The following is an 18,722-nucleotide window of genomic DNA, read 5'->3' on the forward strand; positions in this document are numbered from 1 at the left end:
AGAGGAAACTGGGGCAGCTGCTTACATTTGGGTCAGAAAGAGGGGGGCTGTAAATAATTTTCTTCTGTAGATAATTTCGGAGACCACACTGCCTTTCCATGACGATAAATAAAAGTTCAAATAGGGATAAAATCCTTTTAATAGACAGTGATGATGATAACAGTGATAGAAATTAAAAAAAATTCCAGATATTTCATTTACTACGAAATATCAGGTATAGTAGTAAACGTTTCAGTTTTACTACTGATGACGGTCACTGCATATGTGACTAAAATATCTGGTATTTTTGTGAATTTCTATCACTGTTATCATCATCACTGTCTATTAAAAGTATTTTATCCCTATTTGAACTTTTATTTATTTTCTTCTGTGCACCACCTGCCCTAGAGACGGCTCTGACTTTAGTTAGTATGAGAGTTTATTCCAGGCCCATGCCCTAATTTTGGCAGCAGTAAGACTCCAGAAAGTTTCCTTCATCTCGAACTACAATTGTCTTAGATATCAAAGGTTCTTATTTGTTTTTACCAAAACATCCCTTTCACAAAATATTGTTCATACTTGTATAATATACCCCCGGCCTAATATTCTTCTAATATGTTTCTTTGACGCTCAATCCTAACAAAATATACCTAAGCATGATAAAAATATAGTACTTTAGAAATTAATTTGGGCTATATATATTTGGGGGTTGAGGGTAAAGTATAGCGGGTCTGTATGCCTAATGTGTTAGGTACTGTTATTCCGCATATTATGAAGTAAGAAATGTTTTATAACTTCATACTGTCCAAATCTTTTACCACACACCCCTAATGTACAAATATACAGTCAAAATTATAAGTTTTCCTGCCTACGCCGTCACTTCTCTTTGTTTTTTCTTATGCTAAGCTGAAAGAAACTAACTAAAAAAACCGGCTCTGGAATGCGTCAATGAATGAACAACTTATGCGGTCGTGGGTTTTTCATAAAGTACCATTTTCCCCCCTTTGTTCTGGTCTCTAAAATTAGCCCATTTTTAAAGGTTACATTCTCTCTGCAGAATACACCTGCAGTAATTAGAAGCACTAGAAGTTGATTTTTATTCTACTGTCATCCCCCACCCGCTTTACCCAGAGGATGGAAATGAATGGGAAATACTAAATCTTTTAATATTCATTCTACACAAAATATTGTTTGGACGGAACGATTCTTTTTAAACCTTACACCTAGGCATATTTACATATCACTCATAACAATTACTGTTTCCTTCGGTAATAAAATGTTTTTAAATTTCATTTTTATTTTAATAAAGTTAAAGTCATAAAATTAAAATTACTAGGGGGCAGATATTGGTATATTCAAATATTACAGTAGTTTATTGGTATATACCAAACGAGCTTTAGCTGATGTGCAAATAATGAGGTCGATGGAGTAATTATTTTTCTTTCCTTACTGTTACTCTCAAAGGTTTGTTTTCTTTTACATAATATAGTCTATATTATGAAGACGGCTTAGTCGAGGATTTGGCCAAAATATTCGCTTCGTTTTCCCTGTTCACACGCTGAAAATTTGTTAGTTTTTATTTGTTGTCCTTGTTTTCTTTCTTTTTTTTGGACCAACAGGTATTGGCTTATTTTTACGGGTAGTAAAGGCACCCAAACAGACACCAGCACTTCATTGAATAGTCAATGTTATTTGCAATATTGCAATATCCGTCGTCTAAACAGTGCTACGTAAGTTTATCAAATATTTTAGTTCCATTTTAACAAAGTAGGAGACACCAAGATGAAAACCACTTAAGAACAGATATTGGCTTATTTTATAGAGCATAAAGGGACCCAAAGAGACACCCACCACTTCAGGGGAACACCGAGGTAATGTTATCGCAGTTTTTGCTGATTTTATTGTCATAATCAAAAATTTAAGAGTTCAGAGTCGATTCACCCAAAGGATATAACAAATTTCATTACCTTCTGCCACCCACAAGCAAATCTGTCATTCGGGAAACTATAGGGTAGTAAACCAACTATAGCACCCCTCATGAAACACCAACCAAAGAATGTAGCTATTTTGTTGCAAATTTTTGGCAATAAAAGGAACAAAGTTAATACGCCATTATCTAACAGTGCACAGGAATTAAATCGATGTAAATCATTTACTTTTAATGACTTTCCGTCAAAAAGTTATCACGACTTGGAATTTTATGTACCGAAGAATATTGCTTTTCGGGTTTGTGGTCGTAATGTCCCAAGCAAGCTTCTGCATTTTACCATGATTGCATTGATCATAAACACATTTTTATACCTTGTATCTCATGGGAAATATATGGGATTTTGTCCAGTAAGAAACTCTTTAGGATTTTGATTGCTATTTTCTTGAAATGATTCATTTTCATAAAATTTTTCATAAAAGCTATATGACACGTTTGATATAAAAAGTATTGGCATTGAGCTCCAGCAAAATGTTGAATTATCATTTGTCATTGGTTCAGGTAACTAACCACTCTTCATTTAAGTCCTTGCTTGATGTGAAATCTCTTTGTCCTCTGTTGTGTGCATCTTCCAGTATTCTACAATTGCATGGCCACCTTCCCACTGCCCATTATAATAACACTTCCAACAACTTATTAACTCCTCATATTTCATAACTGTGATCTGACTTTCGCCCCTTGGTAGCTTGTGATTAAAATATCAAATACACTTCCAGAGTCTTTACGAAGCTGCCACTCATTTGATATCTTCAGAAGGTATATCAAAGAGTCCCATTTTGAAGTCATAACGTATGTTTTCTCACTAACGGCTCCATATCTTATTTTTAAATTTGCACCTTGAGATTTTTTGGCCGGAAAAAAGACCTAGATAGGTCACGAGTTTGAAAAAATTAGTTTTCTAGCGTTAACTTTGTAAACACATATTTCAGTTAAAATAAGTCACAAGGCTATGAGACTCGTCTTGAGAAAATCCTCACACGAATTCCATTGAAAGAAGACAAAAAATAAACTAATATTATTAGGTGACAAAAGATAAAACTCATTCAAAATAATAATTCCCCAAAAAAATTCTTCGAATCAAAAAAATAACTGAACAGCTTATTACTATGGCACGTTAAATTAAAAAAAAAACTAGATAAAAAATAACTTGAAGAGAATAAAATCGCATCCTTACTAAAGAGGAAACTCGTTTTTTTTATGAATGGGGTGTAAACATATAAAAAAAATTGCCAAGAAAAATACCCAAACGAAGAAAATTTACAATTATTTTGAAAGATTGATTCGTTGGAACAAGAGAAAATTTTCTTCCAACCACCTGAACCATCAAAAATGAGAAGAAAGTGGACGACCCTAAAAACGTAAACTTACAATGGGTGAAAATGAACAAGTTTGACTGTCAAATGAAACAAGACCAGTCCACGAAGCTAAAGCAAAAAGCATTGAAAACTAGTCTCAAGTAATGAAAATCCAAAATGAAGAACAAAGAAATATGAAACGAAAGTGAAGAAAAGAGACATATGCGGTTAAAAAATTTGCAACAACGGGGATCCAAAAAAATAAAAGCAAAATCGAAGAACAAAAATACGTGTGGTTAGAAGACAAGCGACAGCGAAAGTCAGAACGAGTTAAAAATGCAACTGAAAAGCCAAGACATGTGTGACTAGAAGTAAAGCGATAGTGAGAATCCAAAACGAATTAAAAACGAAAGTGAATAAGAATGACATATGCAGTAGGAAGACTTGTGATAACGAGAATCAAAACAAATCAAAAACGAAAGTGAAGAATGAAGAGATTTGCGGTAAAAAGAACAAGCGACACCGAGAACTGAACGAGTCAAAAACGAAGTGGAGAGCAAATAAATATTAGGTTAGAAGAAGATAAAAGAAATGTACGGTTAAAAATTAACAATGTAGGTCGTATTTCATAACCACTTCCACAATTTTCAAATTAAATGGTTTGCCTTTTTTTAGGGCATAACTTGCTGTCTAAACAGTTCCACAAACAAATCCGAAAACTGAACTCATGTTTTGCTTTAGATTTGTTCAACATAAGCGATGATCATCAAATCATCAATTGTCGTAATGTTTTTAGCTTCAAAGCAGCAGGACAAATTTATTACAAAATCTATTTAGCAACACGTCCATCACAAACCACTGAAGGTAATTTTGAACCACGTTCATATGACCAAGTGTAGTTTTTATACCCCTATGAAGCCGACGAAGAACGCTTTGCACATCCTTTAAATTAGGGGATCTCTTGTAACCCAATAGATCTGTTGAAAGAAACATTGCGAGAAACAAAAGACTGTGCCAAAGGTTTTATGAAAATACAAAAAGTGGAGAATGATGTAAATTAACTTTCCCAGGGAGGTAGTATCAAACCTAATCTGACTCCGTGACATCAAGAAGAAATTCACATTATCTGCGGATACAAAACAAGCGACAACGAAAATAAAACCCTGCCGGGTGCTGAGTGTTGGGGCCAATAATTGTGCTATCACTTACAATATTTTTCTGTGAAGTCTGTGTAACTCAACCTTCCTTTAACTGAACCAAGCACTGCTAAATCCACTCAAATGAGCCCACATTCAACTGAACCCTCGTTTAACTGAGCATCTGTTTAACCCAACCCAGTTCAAGTCAACCCCCGCATTAAACTCAATCCTTTTGCAACTGGGCCTCCATTTAAATCTACCCCATTTAACCGAAGCCTAATTTCACTGAACCTTGAACCCCCGTTTAAACTAATTCCTGTTTAACTCCACCCCATGTAACTCAAAGTTTAGCTCAACCCCATTTACCTCAACCCCATTTAAGTCAACACCTTTAAATCAAACTCCATGCAACTCAACTCCTGTCTAACTCAACCCCAGGTTAACTCAAATTTCACGTAGTTCAACCCCCATTTCAATCAATCCCCGTTTGACTCAACTCAACCCCAAGACCGTGAATGAATTTCAATTAGCACTGATTAGGAGCCCAGAATTTGCTGTTTGCTTCGGTCACTGATCAAATATTATAGTAAGCTTATTTTAAAATGTGTGAATGGAGAAGGGAGAGAATCGTTTTACTTAGGCCTTGACCCCAAGACGGACAATAGCTTTTTCTCTGGTCGCGGTTAAATTTTAATATGCTGTAGTTCCTGGTCTAGAAATTCACAATAACAGGAAAGAGTTTGAAGAAAAATTGAGAGGTGTCGGAAAGAAGCCAAGTCTTATAGGCAAAAGAATTTCTGCTGTGAAACAGGTTCTAAAAGAAGAATGCGACGGTAGCGATTACTGTACGTAGTTGCAGCTTTGAATAGTGAAAACATCTTCTTTTTTATTTGGTAGATTCGGGAAAAGTATGCTGCACATCAAAACCAGTGACCATCAGTGCAAGCCATTATGGGTAGGGGAAACAAACCCGAAGTCCAGGGAACTTGGATGGTTAGGCATTTCAGAGACCCTACGATGTTCAACTGACCCGCTAATACTGGAGAAAAAAAGAAAAAAGAAAGAAATAGAAGACACACCCGTGTATCCAGGTGTTGAGACGAAAGTAAATAACGTCTTTCATTAACAAAGCAGCTTTATATTGGAATGAATTTTTTTTTCACTTAGTAGGTTTTTTAAAATTATTTTTAATTTCCCTTTGCAATGGGATTGGGCAGGGGAGTTTCCAAATTAGTGTTACATCGAAGTGCAATTTTGTGACAATAGGCACCAGTTTTGGCCGGCATAATGCGAACTTACCACCCAGCGAACAATTTGCATTGCCAATGACTTAAACCCTATCTACAAGTTTGATATCTCTTAAGTTTCCAGGTATAAATTGCCAAAATCTTAATACATTTTGACTCGGAACAAATCCGCTAACACAAGTCAATAGGCAGTATAATTCACATCACAAATTTTACTGAGAAGAAGAAACCTAGAAATTTTATTATATATTTTTTTACTATTATATTAGTAAATGTCTGGTTGGTTAAGAAGGATTTTTTTCTGCAAGGAATCCGAAAACTAACTATTTCGATATCTAACTAATTCTGTGAGCGAGAAAAAAGAACCACCTTTTTTTGCAAAATTCTACATATTTTAGGAGAAAAAATGGTAAGAAAAAACTAATTGAATCCAGTAGCATAATTGGCTTTTGTCGAAGAGTTGGGGAGTGGACCGAAATTTTTTTTTCTTTAAGATGTCATATAACTACATCTGAATTATTGCAACCAATGTATGCAATCCGTATAGAAAGAACAGTTTTTTTTATCGTTTTTTTTAGTTACAACTCTGCTCTTTACTCTCTTGAAAATAAACTTGCCTTTTGAAATTGAATTTTTAAGGCACCAAGGATAATAAAAATAAATTTTAATTTTAAGAATTAGTTAAGTGAAAAAATAAATAGTCATATACATCTGTAAAATTGACAAAAGTTGGTAATTTTTATAACAAAAACCCTCCATAGGCAGTTATGCAGTTTTTAGCAGTGGCGAGTGTAAATTTAAAGATAGGAAATGTGGACGAAAATCACCGAAATAGGCTAAAAATATATTTGTCCAAATAGCTTAAGAAGGTGTTCCGTTTAAAGGTGATGCTCTCATTGGGAATCAAAAGATTTATTTTTCTCGGACCAAAAGTGTTGTCAAAATTTAACTAGCTTTTTTCCTGATTGGTTTTCAGTTTAATTTGGTGGCGCTGATGGAAATGTAGAACGGCCCTGAAAACTTCAACTTTAGGAACAGCCAAAAGAAATATCCTAGAAAATCGTAGTTTTAAGGTATAATTAGACCTAAGATGGGTCTAGGGGGCAAAAATTGTGTGAATCTTAATTTCCTTGGTACTTCAAGAATATTTATGAAACAAAGATAATAGGAGCATCTTCTTAAAATATTAATGAATTATATAATTGGGCAAGTGACTTCTATTCCAATAATGAATCATTTCAGTCAGTATTTCTAAGTAGAGACTTCTCAACAAAAACCATTAGGACTGCACCAGTACTGGTGCATTATGCGGGCACCGCAAAGAAGTCAAGTTTGGTTAATGATAATTAAATAAAATAAAATAGGATGAATATATAATAGATTAGAAACAAACTTGGGCTATATATTTGCACATTAGGGGGGTGGGGGGTAAAGCGTAGTACATAATAAATACGTAACCTTACCTAACCTAACCTAGGTCCCTTTCCCCCCCCCTAAACTCTAAAACACAATCGTTTAAATATTGAGAAACCACGCTTTGCCATGAATTTATCTAGCAAATCATCCGTCGTCTGCTAATGAAATAGCAGTTTGACGGGTTTCGTGACTGGTTTCCTTGATACAGTATAAAGCGGTGGGCCTGCATAATGCCCAGTACCACTGCACCTAAATTAATCTACGCTGTAAGGTTAATAAATATATCTTTCAACCCTCGTGAGAATCACCTATCTGGCAGTTTTTCAGCACGGAATTCAAAGTCACTGGTTTTTAATTGCAAGTAATAACTCAAAAGCTAAACACCTTCAATAACATTATTCGTTGGTTGGGCTCCGACTTTTTCCCACAGAAAACAAGTAGCAGAAGTGGCTTCTTTTTGTATTATGTGCTCTTCCACGCGGCAATATATCACTTGCATGAATGCACTGTGACTTTTATTTGCAAAGCATATTTTAAGAAGATCAAGATCTTTGGATGAAAACGAACATAAAGCGGTGTTCCTAGTAACTGATCTATGGATTACAGTCTCGTTTTGAGACGTATAACAAACGACAGTCGGTAATAAACAATGCTTTTGCCCTCAAAAGCAGTAAGTAACTTTTTTCTCAATTAATGGTAAAAGGAAAGGTGGATTAACACCTAATGAAAGTCGATTATAATCATTTGTTGTTTTTCTTTAACAACTTGGACAATATAACCCATCTAAAGTTGCTACAAACTATTTTGGCAACATAGGCAAGAAAATATAAAAGGGATGCGTTTAATTACCTCAAAGATTAGACATATAAATAGAAACCATTCTTTTAGTGTTTTGATTACTAGAACACTGCATGATTATCGCGCGTTTCTCTTTGGTCAAAATTCATGCATACCATCTACTAAAAAGTTAACAGTAGACACGCGGTAGACTCAACGATTCAAAATACAAAACATTATTCTGGCTTCAGGTGCACAATCATTGGCTACTTAAAACTAACCAAAAACAAGCTTTTCAAATCAATGTAAAAAGTGAAATTAAAACTCATAACGAAGAGAAATTATCCTGTATGTGAAAAGAGCCCCCATTCCCTCACTCTTTATGCTGAACTTTAAACAGGCTTAGCTGAAAACGTTCAAGGGTACAAAAATTATAGTCATCTGAATTGTATGGACTTTATTCACCAACTGCTTTTCATAACATTGAAACCAAATTTTTTATGGTTGAAACCAAATGGTAATGAATAAACCCTTCCATTCTCGAGGTATCGCAATTTTTATTACCTTCTATTGCTCTTCTATTGCTTCTATTGCTCTTACCTTCTATTTTTACCTTCTATTGCTTCTATTGCTCTTACCTTCTATTCTTACCTTCTATTGCTCTTCTATTGCTTCTATTGCTCTTACTTTCTATTACTCTTCTATTGCTTCTATTGCTCTTACCTTCTATTCTTACCTTCTATTGCTCTTCTATTGCTTCTATTGCTCTTCTATAGCTTCTGTTGCTCTTCTATTGCTCTTCTATTAAAGCACTTGTTCTTGAAGCAATGGTGGAGAATTAACTCGAACTTTAGCGTAAAGAGTGAAGTACTGAGGGGCCATTAGCTCTCCTCATAGACATAATAATTTCTTCTCGTTTTGACTTTTATTGTTGCTCTACACTTACAATAATAAACTTGTTTGTTTAATTCAGTTTCTATTTTTTTTAATATGATATTGGATTGAATATAAATAGACTAACAGGGGAGTTCACCCCAACTGTTCTTGGCCTTTGTGCTGGAGTTAACTTTTTATGACATTGCTTTAAAAACGGAAATTGCCCTTAAGAAAGCGATCACTTACGATTTACGATCACTTACGTAAATCGATGATCACTTACGATCACCACAACTATCAGAACAATTTATTAAGAACATTTAAAAAATACTAAACAACTTTTAAATAGATACAACTTTGAATATCACTGTATAAAAGAGGCATACAATGGATGGAAACTGATTTTACGATTGTGATTCGAAATACGTTTTGATAGAGCTATTACTGGATCGGTTATTTTATAATTGCAGATTAATACTGAATTTCAGGTCCACGGGGGTATTACCTATTTTAAACTTCAAGGTAAATTTGGATCGTGAAAGAAAATTTCCAATATTTTCAAATAATAGCGTGAAACCCCTTAAGATTGGAATCGGATTGAAATGAAAAGTATATCATTGAAATTGACATGACTAGAAATCCTTAGTGACTGATTTACAGTCCTTTATCTCTAAAACAATCTCAATATATTAAGAATTTATTTTTTACTGTAGGGTCTGATTCCATTGGGAGTTCCTGTAGACTTTTACTGTAAAGGTCCCTAATCCTAGGCTTTACCTTAAATCTAATACAAGGACCAAAATAAAGTGTTAGAAGACATGTCAGTAGCTGTGACCAATTTCTTAAATACTGTAAGATTGAAGAAAGATTTATCAAAGTCGCGTGCATTAACTAATATTAGAATTTTGTTTAGAGTTTAGGTTCGTTTCAGCATCTGGCAGCTAGGTTCGCAAATAAGAAGGGATCGCCCAGAATCCAAGACTAATAAAAATTGGTGGTGTCAACGCATCAAGAAAATGTATTGAAGCCAAAATGAACAAAATATTAGCTTTACGTGTTTTTATTTGTTATATCCGGATGTAGTGGAGTTTTAAATTTCTTAAACTGTTTTCCATCTTTTGGACAGTCTTTCAGAGAATCAAGAGTCCTCCTCTTTGCCCTTCCAAGGCTGGAGTCAACCATCGTATTTGAGAGGCGGGTGAGAGCAAGTAGATGGCCTCTACTAACGGCAAAGCATGCATGAGAATATAGATATTTTAAAGTGCTTTTTGTTTAGTCTCCAAACCATAAAGTACTGGCAAAACAGCACCAAGAAAGCAGTTTTTTTTGCCTTGCAAGAAAAAAATCTAAGGCTCTAAGGCACAATGCATCTGTAATAAGCACATTCTCCTTAAGCAGATCTCTCTCCACTGGCTTCAACGTTTTCAGTTTCAGTTCATCACAGGCACTGAATAATCTTTCCACATCAGATATGTCTACAACAAGCTTTACTGCATCCTGGAGAGAGTTCCAGCGTGTAACATTTGGACTGACTGGGCACCTTCCAGTAATTTCCAAAAACTCGCAGACAGCTTTTGTGCTTTGATTTGTCGCATTCCATATCCTTTGGCATTTGGACATGGCAGATTAATAAAGTATTTGAAATGAAAGATTAACACATGCTCACTCACTATCTTGTTGTGCAACCAGGTTAAGTGCATGACTGCACCATCTAGAGTTTTCTGGGAGATAAAAATTTCCACTGTCGATATCATCTATGCTGTTGTCAAGAATATGACAAATAAATTATATGACAACTGTGTCTTCATCACAGTCAAACCCATCATCGAAATCTTGCAAAATTCTAAAAACTGGCAGTTCACTCTGTTTCTTTGTCACTGATGGGGCAGAGTACTCCCTGAAAACCTTAACAAAATTGCTGCCATTATCCGTGACTGTTTTGACTTCAACTCTCTATTGACAAACCAAAAATTTAAAGACAGTAATCTTTTTATCGTTCGTTTAATTTTGTCAACAGGTGAGAATTGCAAATAGAACACCGAACTATGTTCCGTCTGTAGCTGTCGACAAAAAATGCAAATTGAACGAGGTTCAGATGCTGTCCAGTAGAAGTAGTATATAAACAAATCACTTCTAACTGTATATCCTGCTTCTATCAGTAGTGCCTCTGCACACTTCTGCACCCTACACTACAGGGGGAACTAATCTGAACCTTTACCATATTTAACTCATTTTGATTAACAGATTCATGCTTGACACGCTTACAAGGCCAATAAATCATTCTGATAGGCCATGTGTAAGAGGATATAGAGCTGCTAGAGGATATATTTGCCTTGTTCAGTAGCGGCTAAGGGTATTAAGATGAAACTCTTGTGATATTTTGAAGAAGATTATAAAACATATCAAAAGATTTTGTGGATCAAGATTGGCAAAAGTGCATATCTGCAATTTTCAGGAACAGCCAAAGTTTCTCAGGAAACTTTCAGGGAATGTAAAAAGAAAGCTGAACCAAATAAAGAGACATAGAGCTGCTAGATATAATGCTAGGATATAAAACTACTAAGGTCTTTTTCTTATTTGCCTTATTACACCTTATAAATTTGTTCTAATTTCTAGACCACTTTAGAAAAGTTCAAGACAGAAATGTACTTGGTACTTTAGTACCGATAAGTGCACGAAAAAAGTATTTAAGTATGTAATAAAAATTAATTCACGATGTAAGAAACCCATTTACCACACTATGATCCCCAGGGGCCTTGTTATTTTTAGTCGACTCAGTACTGTCACTAATTCGTCATCACAGTGTAAATCTTTCTTAGCACAAGATGAACTGATCTTCCATCCTTTCCAATAGATGGTGTGCAGTGAGCAGTATTGCATAACCGCTAGCACTACTGTCTGTACATTCTGTATAATAGCCCTTTTCTAAACCAATTGGCAGCTTCAGAATTTCCACTCGATAAAATTTTTCGCCCATATTGGGTCCAAAATTGTGGGGTTTCAGCACAAAATTGCCAAATTGGTGCTTCCAGCACTACCATACATTTTGCTACCTAAACACGGGTAAAATTCTACTTTAGTTACTTTTGGCTATCTTGGAAAGGGGTTGGGTTAGGAAAATGAAACTTTCCGGGGTGGATCTACATGCTAAGGTATGTCCCGGTAAGTTACTTTGAAGTACCTACCTCCACTCCTCCCCCCTCTATATAATGGTAAATTACTGCACATTACTAGTTGTTTTAGCTCACATTTCATCCTATATTACTATTATAAATCACTGCTTACCTTACATAAATTCTGCTTTTAACCGTGTTCATTAAATTGTTTTCCAAAATCCCATTTTCATTTAACAGTCATCACTTTAAACTTATTTACTATCTAGCTGAAATTGCTTCTGGAACCTGTTTGTGATGTCCCAGCTTTGCTTATCATAACCATTTTAACAGTAGCATGCAGGAGCCATGGGGTAGAAGACAACTCTGTGTTGATAAGCCATTTAAACTATATTAAGTAGGGAAAGGATTTGACAAGAGATAGACCAGTAAAAAATCAAAATTGTTTTTAGAGGACAAATTATGTTATGAGAAGATGTTTATATTTTTATAGGTCCATGCGCTCATAAAGTTTCTGTTGAGTTTATTGAAACACTAGCATAGACTTCCCGTAGTTACGGACTCTCCATAAAACGTTTAAAAGATGCACCTTAGCCAGGGGGGGAGTTGTGCTTGAGGTGGATTTCTACGGGGAGAATTTTCCTTTGGGAGGGAAATTTCAGATGAGTGAATATTCGGGGGGAAATGTTACACTGGGGGGTATTGACAGAATTACTATATGAAATTCTTTTTAATTGTTTTACATTCTCTTTGCGAAATTTTTTATATGGAGATGTTCCGGGCGCTTTTTTCTGTGCGTTTGAAACCGATATATAGATTAAAGTCTTATTCCAATGACAAAATGCCAAGGAGAATTTTTCAGGGTGAATTGTCCACAAGCAATTTTACAGAGAGGGGGGATTCTCAGCCAGGAAAGAATCGTCTGGAGGGAATATGACGGGGGGGGGGTGCACATTACGTTGGATGAAATTTCCACGGAGGAGTTCCGGGAGGGGGAGGGGTATATTTCATAGAGGGTGAGCCAGATTTACCAGCATTATTCGAAAAACAAACAGAAATTATGCCATGTATGAAGGGGTGCCCCTCCTCAATACCTTATTCTTTACTCTAAAGTTTGAAATGTTTACTAAAATTGAAACACAGGGGCTTTTAATTAGAATAGGAAGCTTTTTTAAAAGTGCTAAAAGCTTTAGCGTAAAGAGCAAGGTATTGAGGAGGGGCGACCCTTCATATCCGGGATACATCTGCCAAAACTAATATGCCAATATTTTTTTTAATTTTTCATGCACTGTGAGCCAAAGTCAAACCAGCATTAGTTGAAAAACGTTCAGAAATTAAAAACAAGTTTTATTAACTGAAAGTAAGGAGCGACGTTAAAAATTAAAATGAACAATAATTTTTCCGTATATGAAAGGGGCTGTCCCCTCCTCAACCCCTAGCTCTTTACGCTAAAGTAACGTAAAGAGCAAGTCGTTAAGGAGGGGCCAGTCTCTTTTATATATGGAATAATTGATGTTTGGTTTTAGTTTGAATGTCGCTCCTTACTTTCAGTTAAAAAAAAAACTTTTTTTTACTACCGAATCATATTAAGATAATGCGTTTGTAAATACATGTAGAATCAAGTATGTTGAAACTATATCTGTCTAGTTTATATGCAAAGTAACACAAGAGACGAAAATTAACGTACAAGAGAGTAGTGAAGAATTATGGATATACAAAGTAATATTTGGCAGGGATAGTCATTAGTGATAAATCACTAGGGATGGCAACAAGATTGGATGATTTTCGGGGATTTGGGGAACCAAATTTTTTTTTGGGGTGGCACATCGATTTTTGGGGAAATCCCCGAAAATTTGGGAATAGTGCAAGCCCTGCTTGATTTCTAATCAGGATAATTGAAATACTTAAACCACACGAGAAAAGAAAAGCTTCGACTTTGCAGTTAACACAATAAAGGATTACCGCAAAATTAGTTCGAATTCGACCGAACACCACCGCCTCTTCTCATGGTACGCGTGCGGTACACCGGTGGCGATGTGACACGTAAGTGGCAGTTAACCGAGCCTCTCGTTGGCGGCGTTCGGTTGATGCGCCGGCATGGTTCTGGGGTCTAAGTAAGACACATAGCGCTACAAACATCAGAATTAACTTTAGAAGACAAGTTATCTTATGGGAAGCTGTTTTTTAAATCCCTCTCCCCCCAAACTAAGAAATTTCTAAAATTCTACTTTAGAAGCTTTTTAAATATTTCTAAAGCACTAATAGATAGAGCGCCACAAATATCAGAATTGACTTTAGAGGACAAATTATGTTATGGAGAGATGTTTTTGAAATCCCCCTTCCCCCCAAACTCAAAATTTTCCAAAATTCTACTTTATAAGCTTTTTAAATATATCTAACACTACTTAAACGGTACATCACGGTGCACACTTTTTAATGTGCATGCCCGCTGACGTCACGCCAAAAACCTCTATGCTTTAAAGTGTTAGATACGTGGAGCTACCAACCCCTCAAGCCGTCACGTCTACGCAAGACTCCGTGACACACCCCTTTGGACTCCTAAGATGTCACACTGATGTCACACGACTTAACCCGTTTCAAACGGACAGGTTTAATATGCTTGACGCAAGTTTATGTAGCTTTGAGACAGGAACCCATGGGGTTCCTGTTACGCTTATAACGTAACGAGAGCACACACCTTATGTAATTATTGTGCAATACTATCATGTAATGCTTTTTTTCGCCCCGAAAAGCTCAAGTGTTTTTCTTTTCATGCATTTTTCCATAGTTCTTGACCCCGCCAGAATTCGAAAGGTCATTCTCTTCCAATGGCTTTGTGCCTTACCTGGAAAGACTAAACTGCTATTCCAGGTATTTTGTATCTGGAACCATATTCTAAAATTAACCTATTGCATGACAGCTAAGATTCCCCATTTTTGGCAAACACTAGAATGAAGAATTAATCTCCCAATCTGACACGCTCCGGGAGACGGTTGCTCACAAGATATTAATAAAGGGAAATGCATGCCTTAGTTGTGCTAAAGAATACATCTAAAAACACAGACATTGTAAATAAAAGGTTTTGTTAATTCAAACAAAATTACAAACAATTTAAAAACATAGAAAAAAAACCACTTAAAAAACATGACAAAAAAATAAAAGGTGAAAAAAGCCATATCGTTTATATACGCAAAAAGAACCGTGTATTATAAAAACTCATGGGTCTTAGCATGCAACCCAATGGGTAGGGAAGGGGGGAGTGTTATTAGAGATAGATTTAAAGCGTTTTAAGAGATCTACAAAGGACTCTTAATGAAAATATTCATTTTTTCGAGTGGGATGTAAGATTTCACACCATCATCATAATACGCCCCCACCCGTCCCCTTGATATTAGAGTTTAATTTCTATGCAATAAAATATATCGTGAGACTGCAATACATTTCAATTAATTCCATATTTTTATCGATTTTTTCAATATATTATATTCACACAATTTCAAATCAATGACAAACTTTAGAAAAGAACACACCGCATACGGTATTGTTGTCTCTGAAACAACTCGGTCTGGAGAAAGCCCTTTAGTTAGAGGGAGGGGGCGTCTGTGGGGGAAGAGGGACCCATTTTTCCCAGAATAAAGAAGAGACACCACAACTATCAGAACAATTTATAAAGAACATTTATAAAACACTAAAGAACCTTTTACATACATAAAACTTTGAATATCACTGTAAAAGAGAAGGATACCATGGATGGAAACTGATTTTGCGATTGTGATTCGAAATAATTTTTGATAGAGCTATTACTAGATCGGCTATTTTATAATTGTTGATTATTACTGAATTTCAGGTTTATTGGGTAAATGAAGTAAATATTTTGCAAATTTGATATGAATGAACAGAGTTTTTCAGTTTTAATTTCAGTATTTTCAGTGAAACAGTCAAAAGAATTAGCCACAAACTGCAAACTACAAATAAAAAGGTATAACAAATAAAATTCATGCCGAGTGTTTCTTCCAAATCAGGTAACGATAAGATTTTGACTTCTTGAAATTGTTACTTCAGCAGAAAACTCAAATTAAGACAAACATTACAAAAACGTTCCTGTAGAGTAATTAAAAACAAAGCACAAGATTGTATATACAATATATATTATATATATATATATATATATATATATATATATATATATATATATATATATATATATATATATATATATATATATATATATATATATATATATATATATATATATATATATATATATATATATATATATATATATATATATATATATAATATATATATATATAAGGATGAACATAGATAGGCTACTAAAACGGAGAAGTCAAAAAGAGAATAAACCACTGCGTCCCCGTCATGGATGCAGTCTTAGCTGGAATCTAATTAAAGAGCGGATCTTGGCTCCAATTAACTGAAAACTAGAAAAAAAGTTAGAATTTTGTTTAGAGTTTAGGTTCGTTTCAGCATCTAGAAGCTAGGTTCGCAAATAAGAAGGGATCGCCCAGAATCCAAGACTAATCATAATTGGTGGTGTTAACGCATCAAGAAAATATATTGAAGCCAAAATGAACAAAATATTAGCTTTACGTGTTTTTTTGTTATATTCGGATGTAGTGAGGTAACACTGCTTATCACACCAATGTCATAACCAAGATTCATAAAAGGAATCTCATATACTCCTGGTGGATCTGAAGTGATCTTATCTTTGCCTTTGTTTAAGAAGGAGGAGACGGTCATTCCAGGAGGAAAAAACACCTTAAAGCCTAGCTTAGTGAGTTTGGAGCTTAAAATGTCAGTAATCCCCTTAATATAAGTTAATAACAAAAAGGGTTCATCTTCGTCAGTCTTAGGTGAGCTCTTGGTTTTTGTGCTACTCTTTCTCCTGGAGATAACCTTATCAATGAGTTGTTGGGGCTAGCCATTGCCTATAAGAACATCTTTTATATGATCAAGTTGATCAAAAATTCTGTATGATCAAAAATTCTTACAACAATGTAAGAAACAAGATTTAATTCCACACTCTATGAGACCCAGAGTGAAAATATCTAGCAAGAACGATAAATCTGCTCAGCACAAAGCTGGCCTAATCATTATTAATCATGAATTAAATGACCTTCAACAGAGGAGAAACATGGTTTTTCAACAGATCAATACAATTAGACAGCAACTGAGTAATACTCTTAGCCCAGAAGATTTCAGTAAGGTTGGCATGATCCATGACAAAGATTTTAAGTTTGTTTTTCAACAACCAGGAGAGTAAATGTAGACAAGCTAGAAAAACTTAAAATTGGGGAGTTTGTTACTAGGGTTACATACACTCTTAGAGTGTCAACAGTTCCAGCAGTCATCAATTTAAGTCAATAAATATTTTACCAAAAGAAATTAGACATTCTTTCAAAAGGATGGAAATTTTCCATCCCCCCCCCCCAAAAAACATTTACCAGTAGAAGAAATCATCTCCAATGTAGAGTCAGCTTTAATTATAAACAAGAAAACAATCAATGTTGATCCACAAGATATTAGAAGCTTGGTTTCTAATACCCTCAGAAAAGCTTTGTCCAAAAAGAAACATATTGAGGAGAATCTAACAAGAGATGACATGAAGGTCCTCGCAGATCTCAAGAAAGATACCAACATCATAATTACCAAAGCTGATAAAGGTAATACAATAGCAATCCTTAATGAGACCGAGTACGTCAGCAAATCATTAAACCTCCTGAATAACAACAAAGTATATGAAAAAGTTAATGTCAATGCTTTAAAGGTTGCTTATGATAATGTCAAAAAAGCTTTGGATAATCTTAGTCTCACAAATAGGATTAATGATCAACTTTTTCGGAAACTCATTCCTGTCAGACCGGTTATTCCTAGATTTTATGGTGCACCCAAAATTCACAAACCAGATATTCCCCTTAGACCTATTGTGTCAACAATAGGTTCAGCCACACAAAAGTTGGAAAGGTATTTGGTTGGTATTTTAAGATCCATAACTCTTAGCAGCCAACACACAATAAGAAATACCAAAGAAGCAGTTGAAAGGCTAAATAGCATCAACATCTTGGAGAATACCACAATATGCAGTTTCGATGTTGTATCTCTGTTTACTAGCATACCCTTGCCCCGACTTATACCAGCTTTACAATCAGCTTTGGAAAATGATGATTCCTGGAAAAAACTGACCAGCTTAGACACCACAGACATCATTATTCTCACGTCTTTATGTCTGAACAATGCTTACTTCACTTTCAGGCATCAAACCTACAAACAGAAGTGGGGCATACCAATGGGGTCAGCCTTGGCACCAGTTCTTAGTGAGGTGTTTCTACAATATATCGAAAATAATATCTTCAAGCAGGACTTCAATGATCTCCAACTCTACATGAGATATGCAGATGATTGCTTAATAATTTGGAATGGGACAGAAGACAAATTAAGATCATTTCTCATTACTTTTAACAAGCAGGATCAAGATATAAAGTTCACCATTGAACTTGAAAATAACCACAGTTTACCCTTCTTAGATGTTCTCATTACCAAACGGGAAACTAGGTTTGACTTGAGTGTATATAGAAAGCCAACTCATAGTGATAGATATCTGAGATATGACTCTTATAACCAGCAATAATTAAAAAATTCTGTAGTCTATTCGCTGGTTGATAGAGCGTTTATAGTGTGTTCCTCTGATTTGGAGCTGAAGGCTGAACTTGATCATATAAAAGATGTTTTTATAGGCAATGGCTACCCCCAACAAGTCATTGATAAGGTTATCTCCAGGAGAAAGATTAGCACAAAAACCAAGAGCTCCCCTAAGACTGAAGAAGATAAACCCTTTTTGTCATTACCTTATATTAAGGGGATTACTGAAATTT

The 18,722-nt window shown here is 35.1% G+C and overlaps 1 protein-coding gene across 1 annotated transcript; it reads left to right on the forward strand.

The window, feature by feature from the left end:
* Window positions 1–17,452: 17,452 nt before the first annotated feature.
* Window positions 17,453–18,478, forward strand: LOC148953350 (uncharacterized). Its single transcript, XM_089087934.1, has one exon. It carries the CDS (start codon window positions 17,453–17,455, stop codon window positions 18,476–18,478), a length of 1,026 nt encoding a protein of 341 aa, XP_088944060.1.
* The last annotated feature ends 244 nt before the right edge of the window (window positions 18,479–18,722 follow it).

This window comes from Artemia sp. Qi Xiang Cuo, chromosome 4 (assembly GCF_049724085.1).
Source record: "Artemia sp. Qi Xiang Cuo chromosome 4, ASM4972408v1, whole genome shotgun sequence".
NCBI classification, from domain to species: Eukaryota; Metazoa; Arthropoda; class Branchiopoda; order Anostraca; family Artemiidae; genus Artemia; species Artemia sp. Qi Xiang Cuo.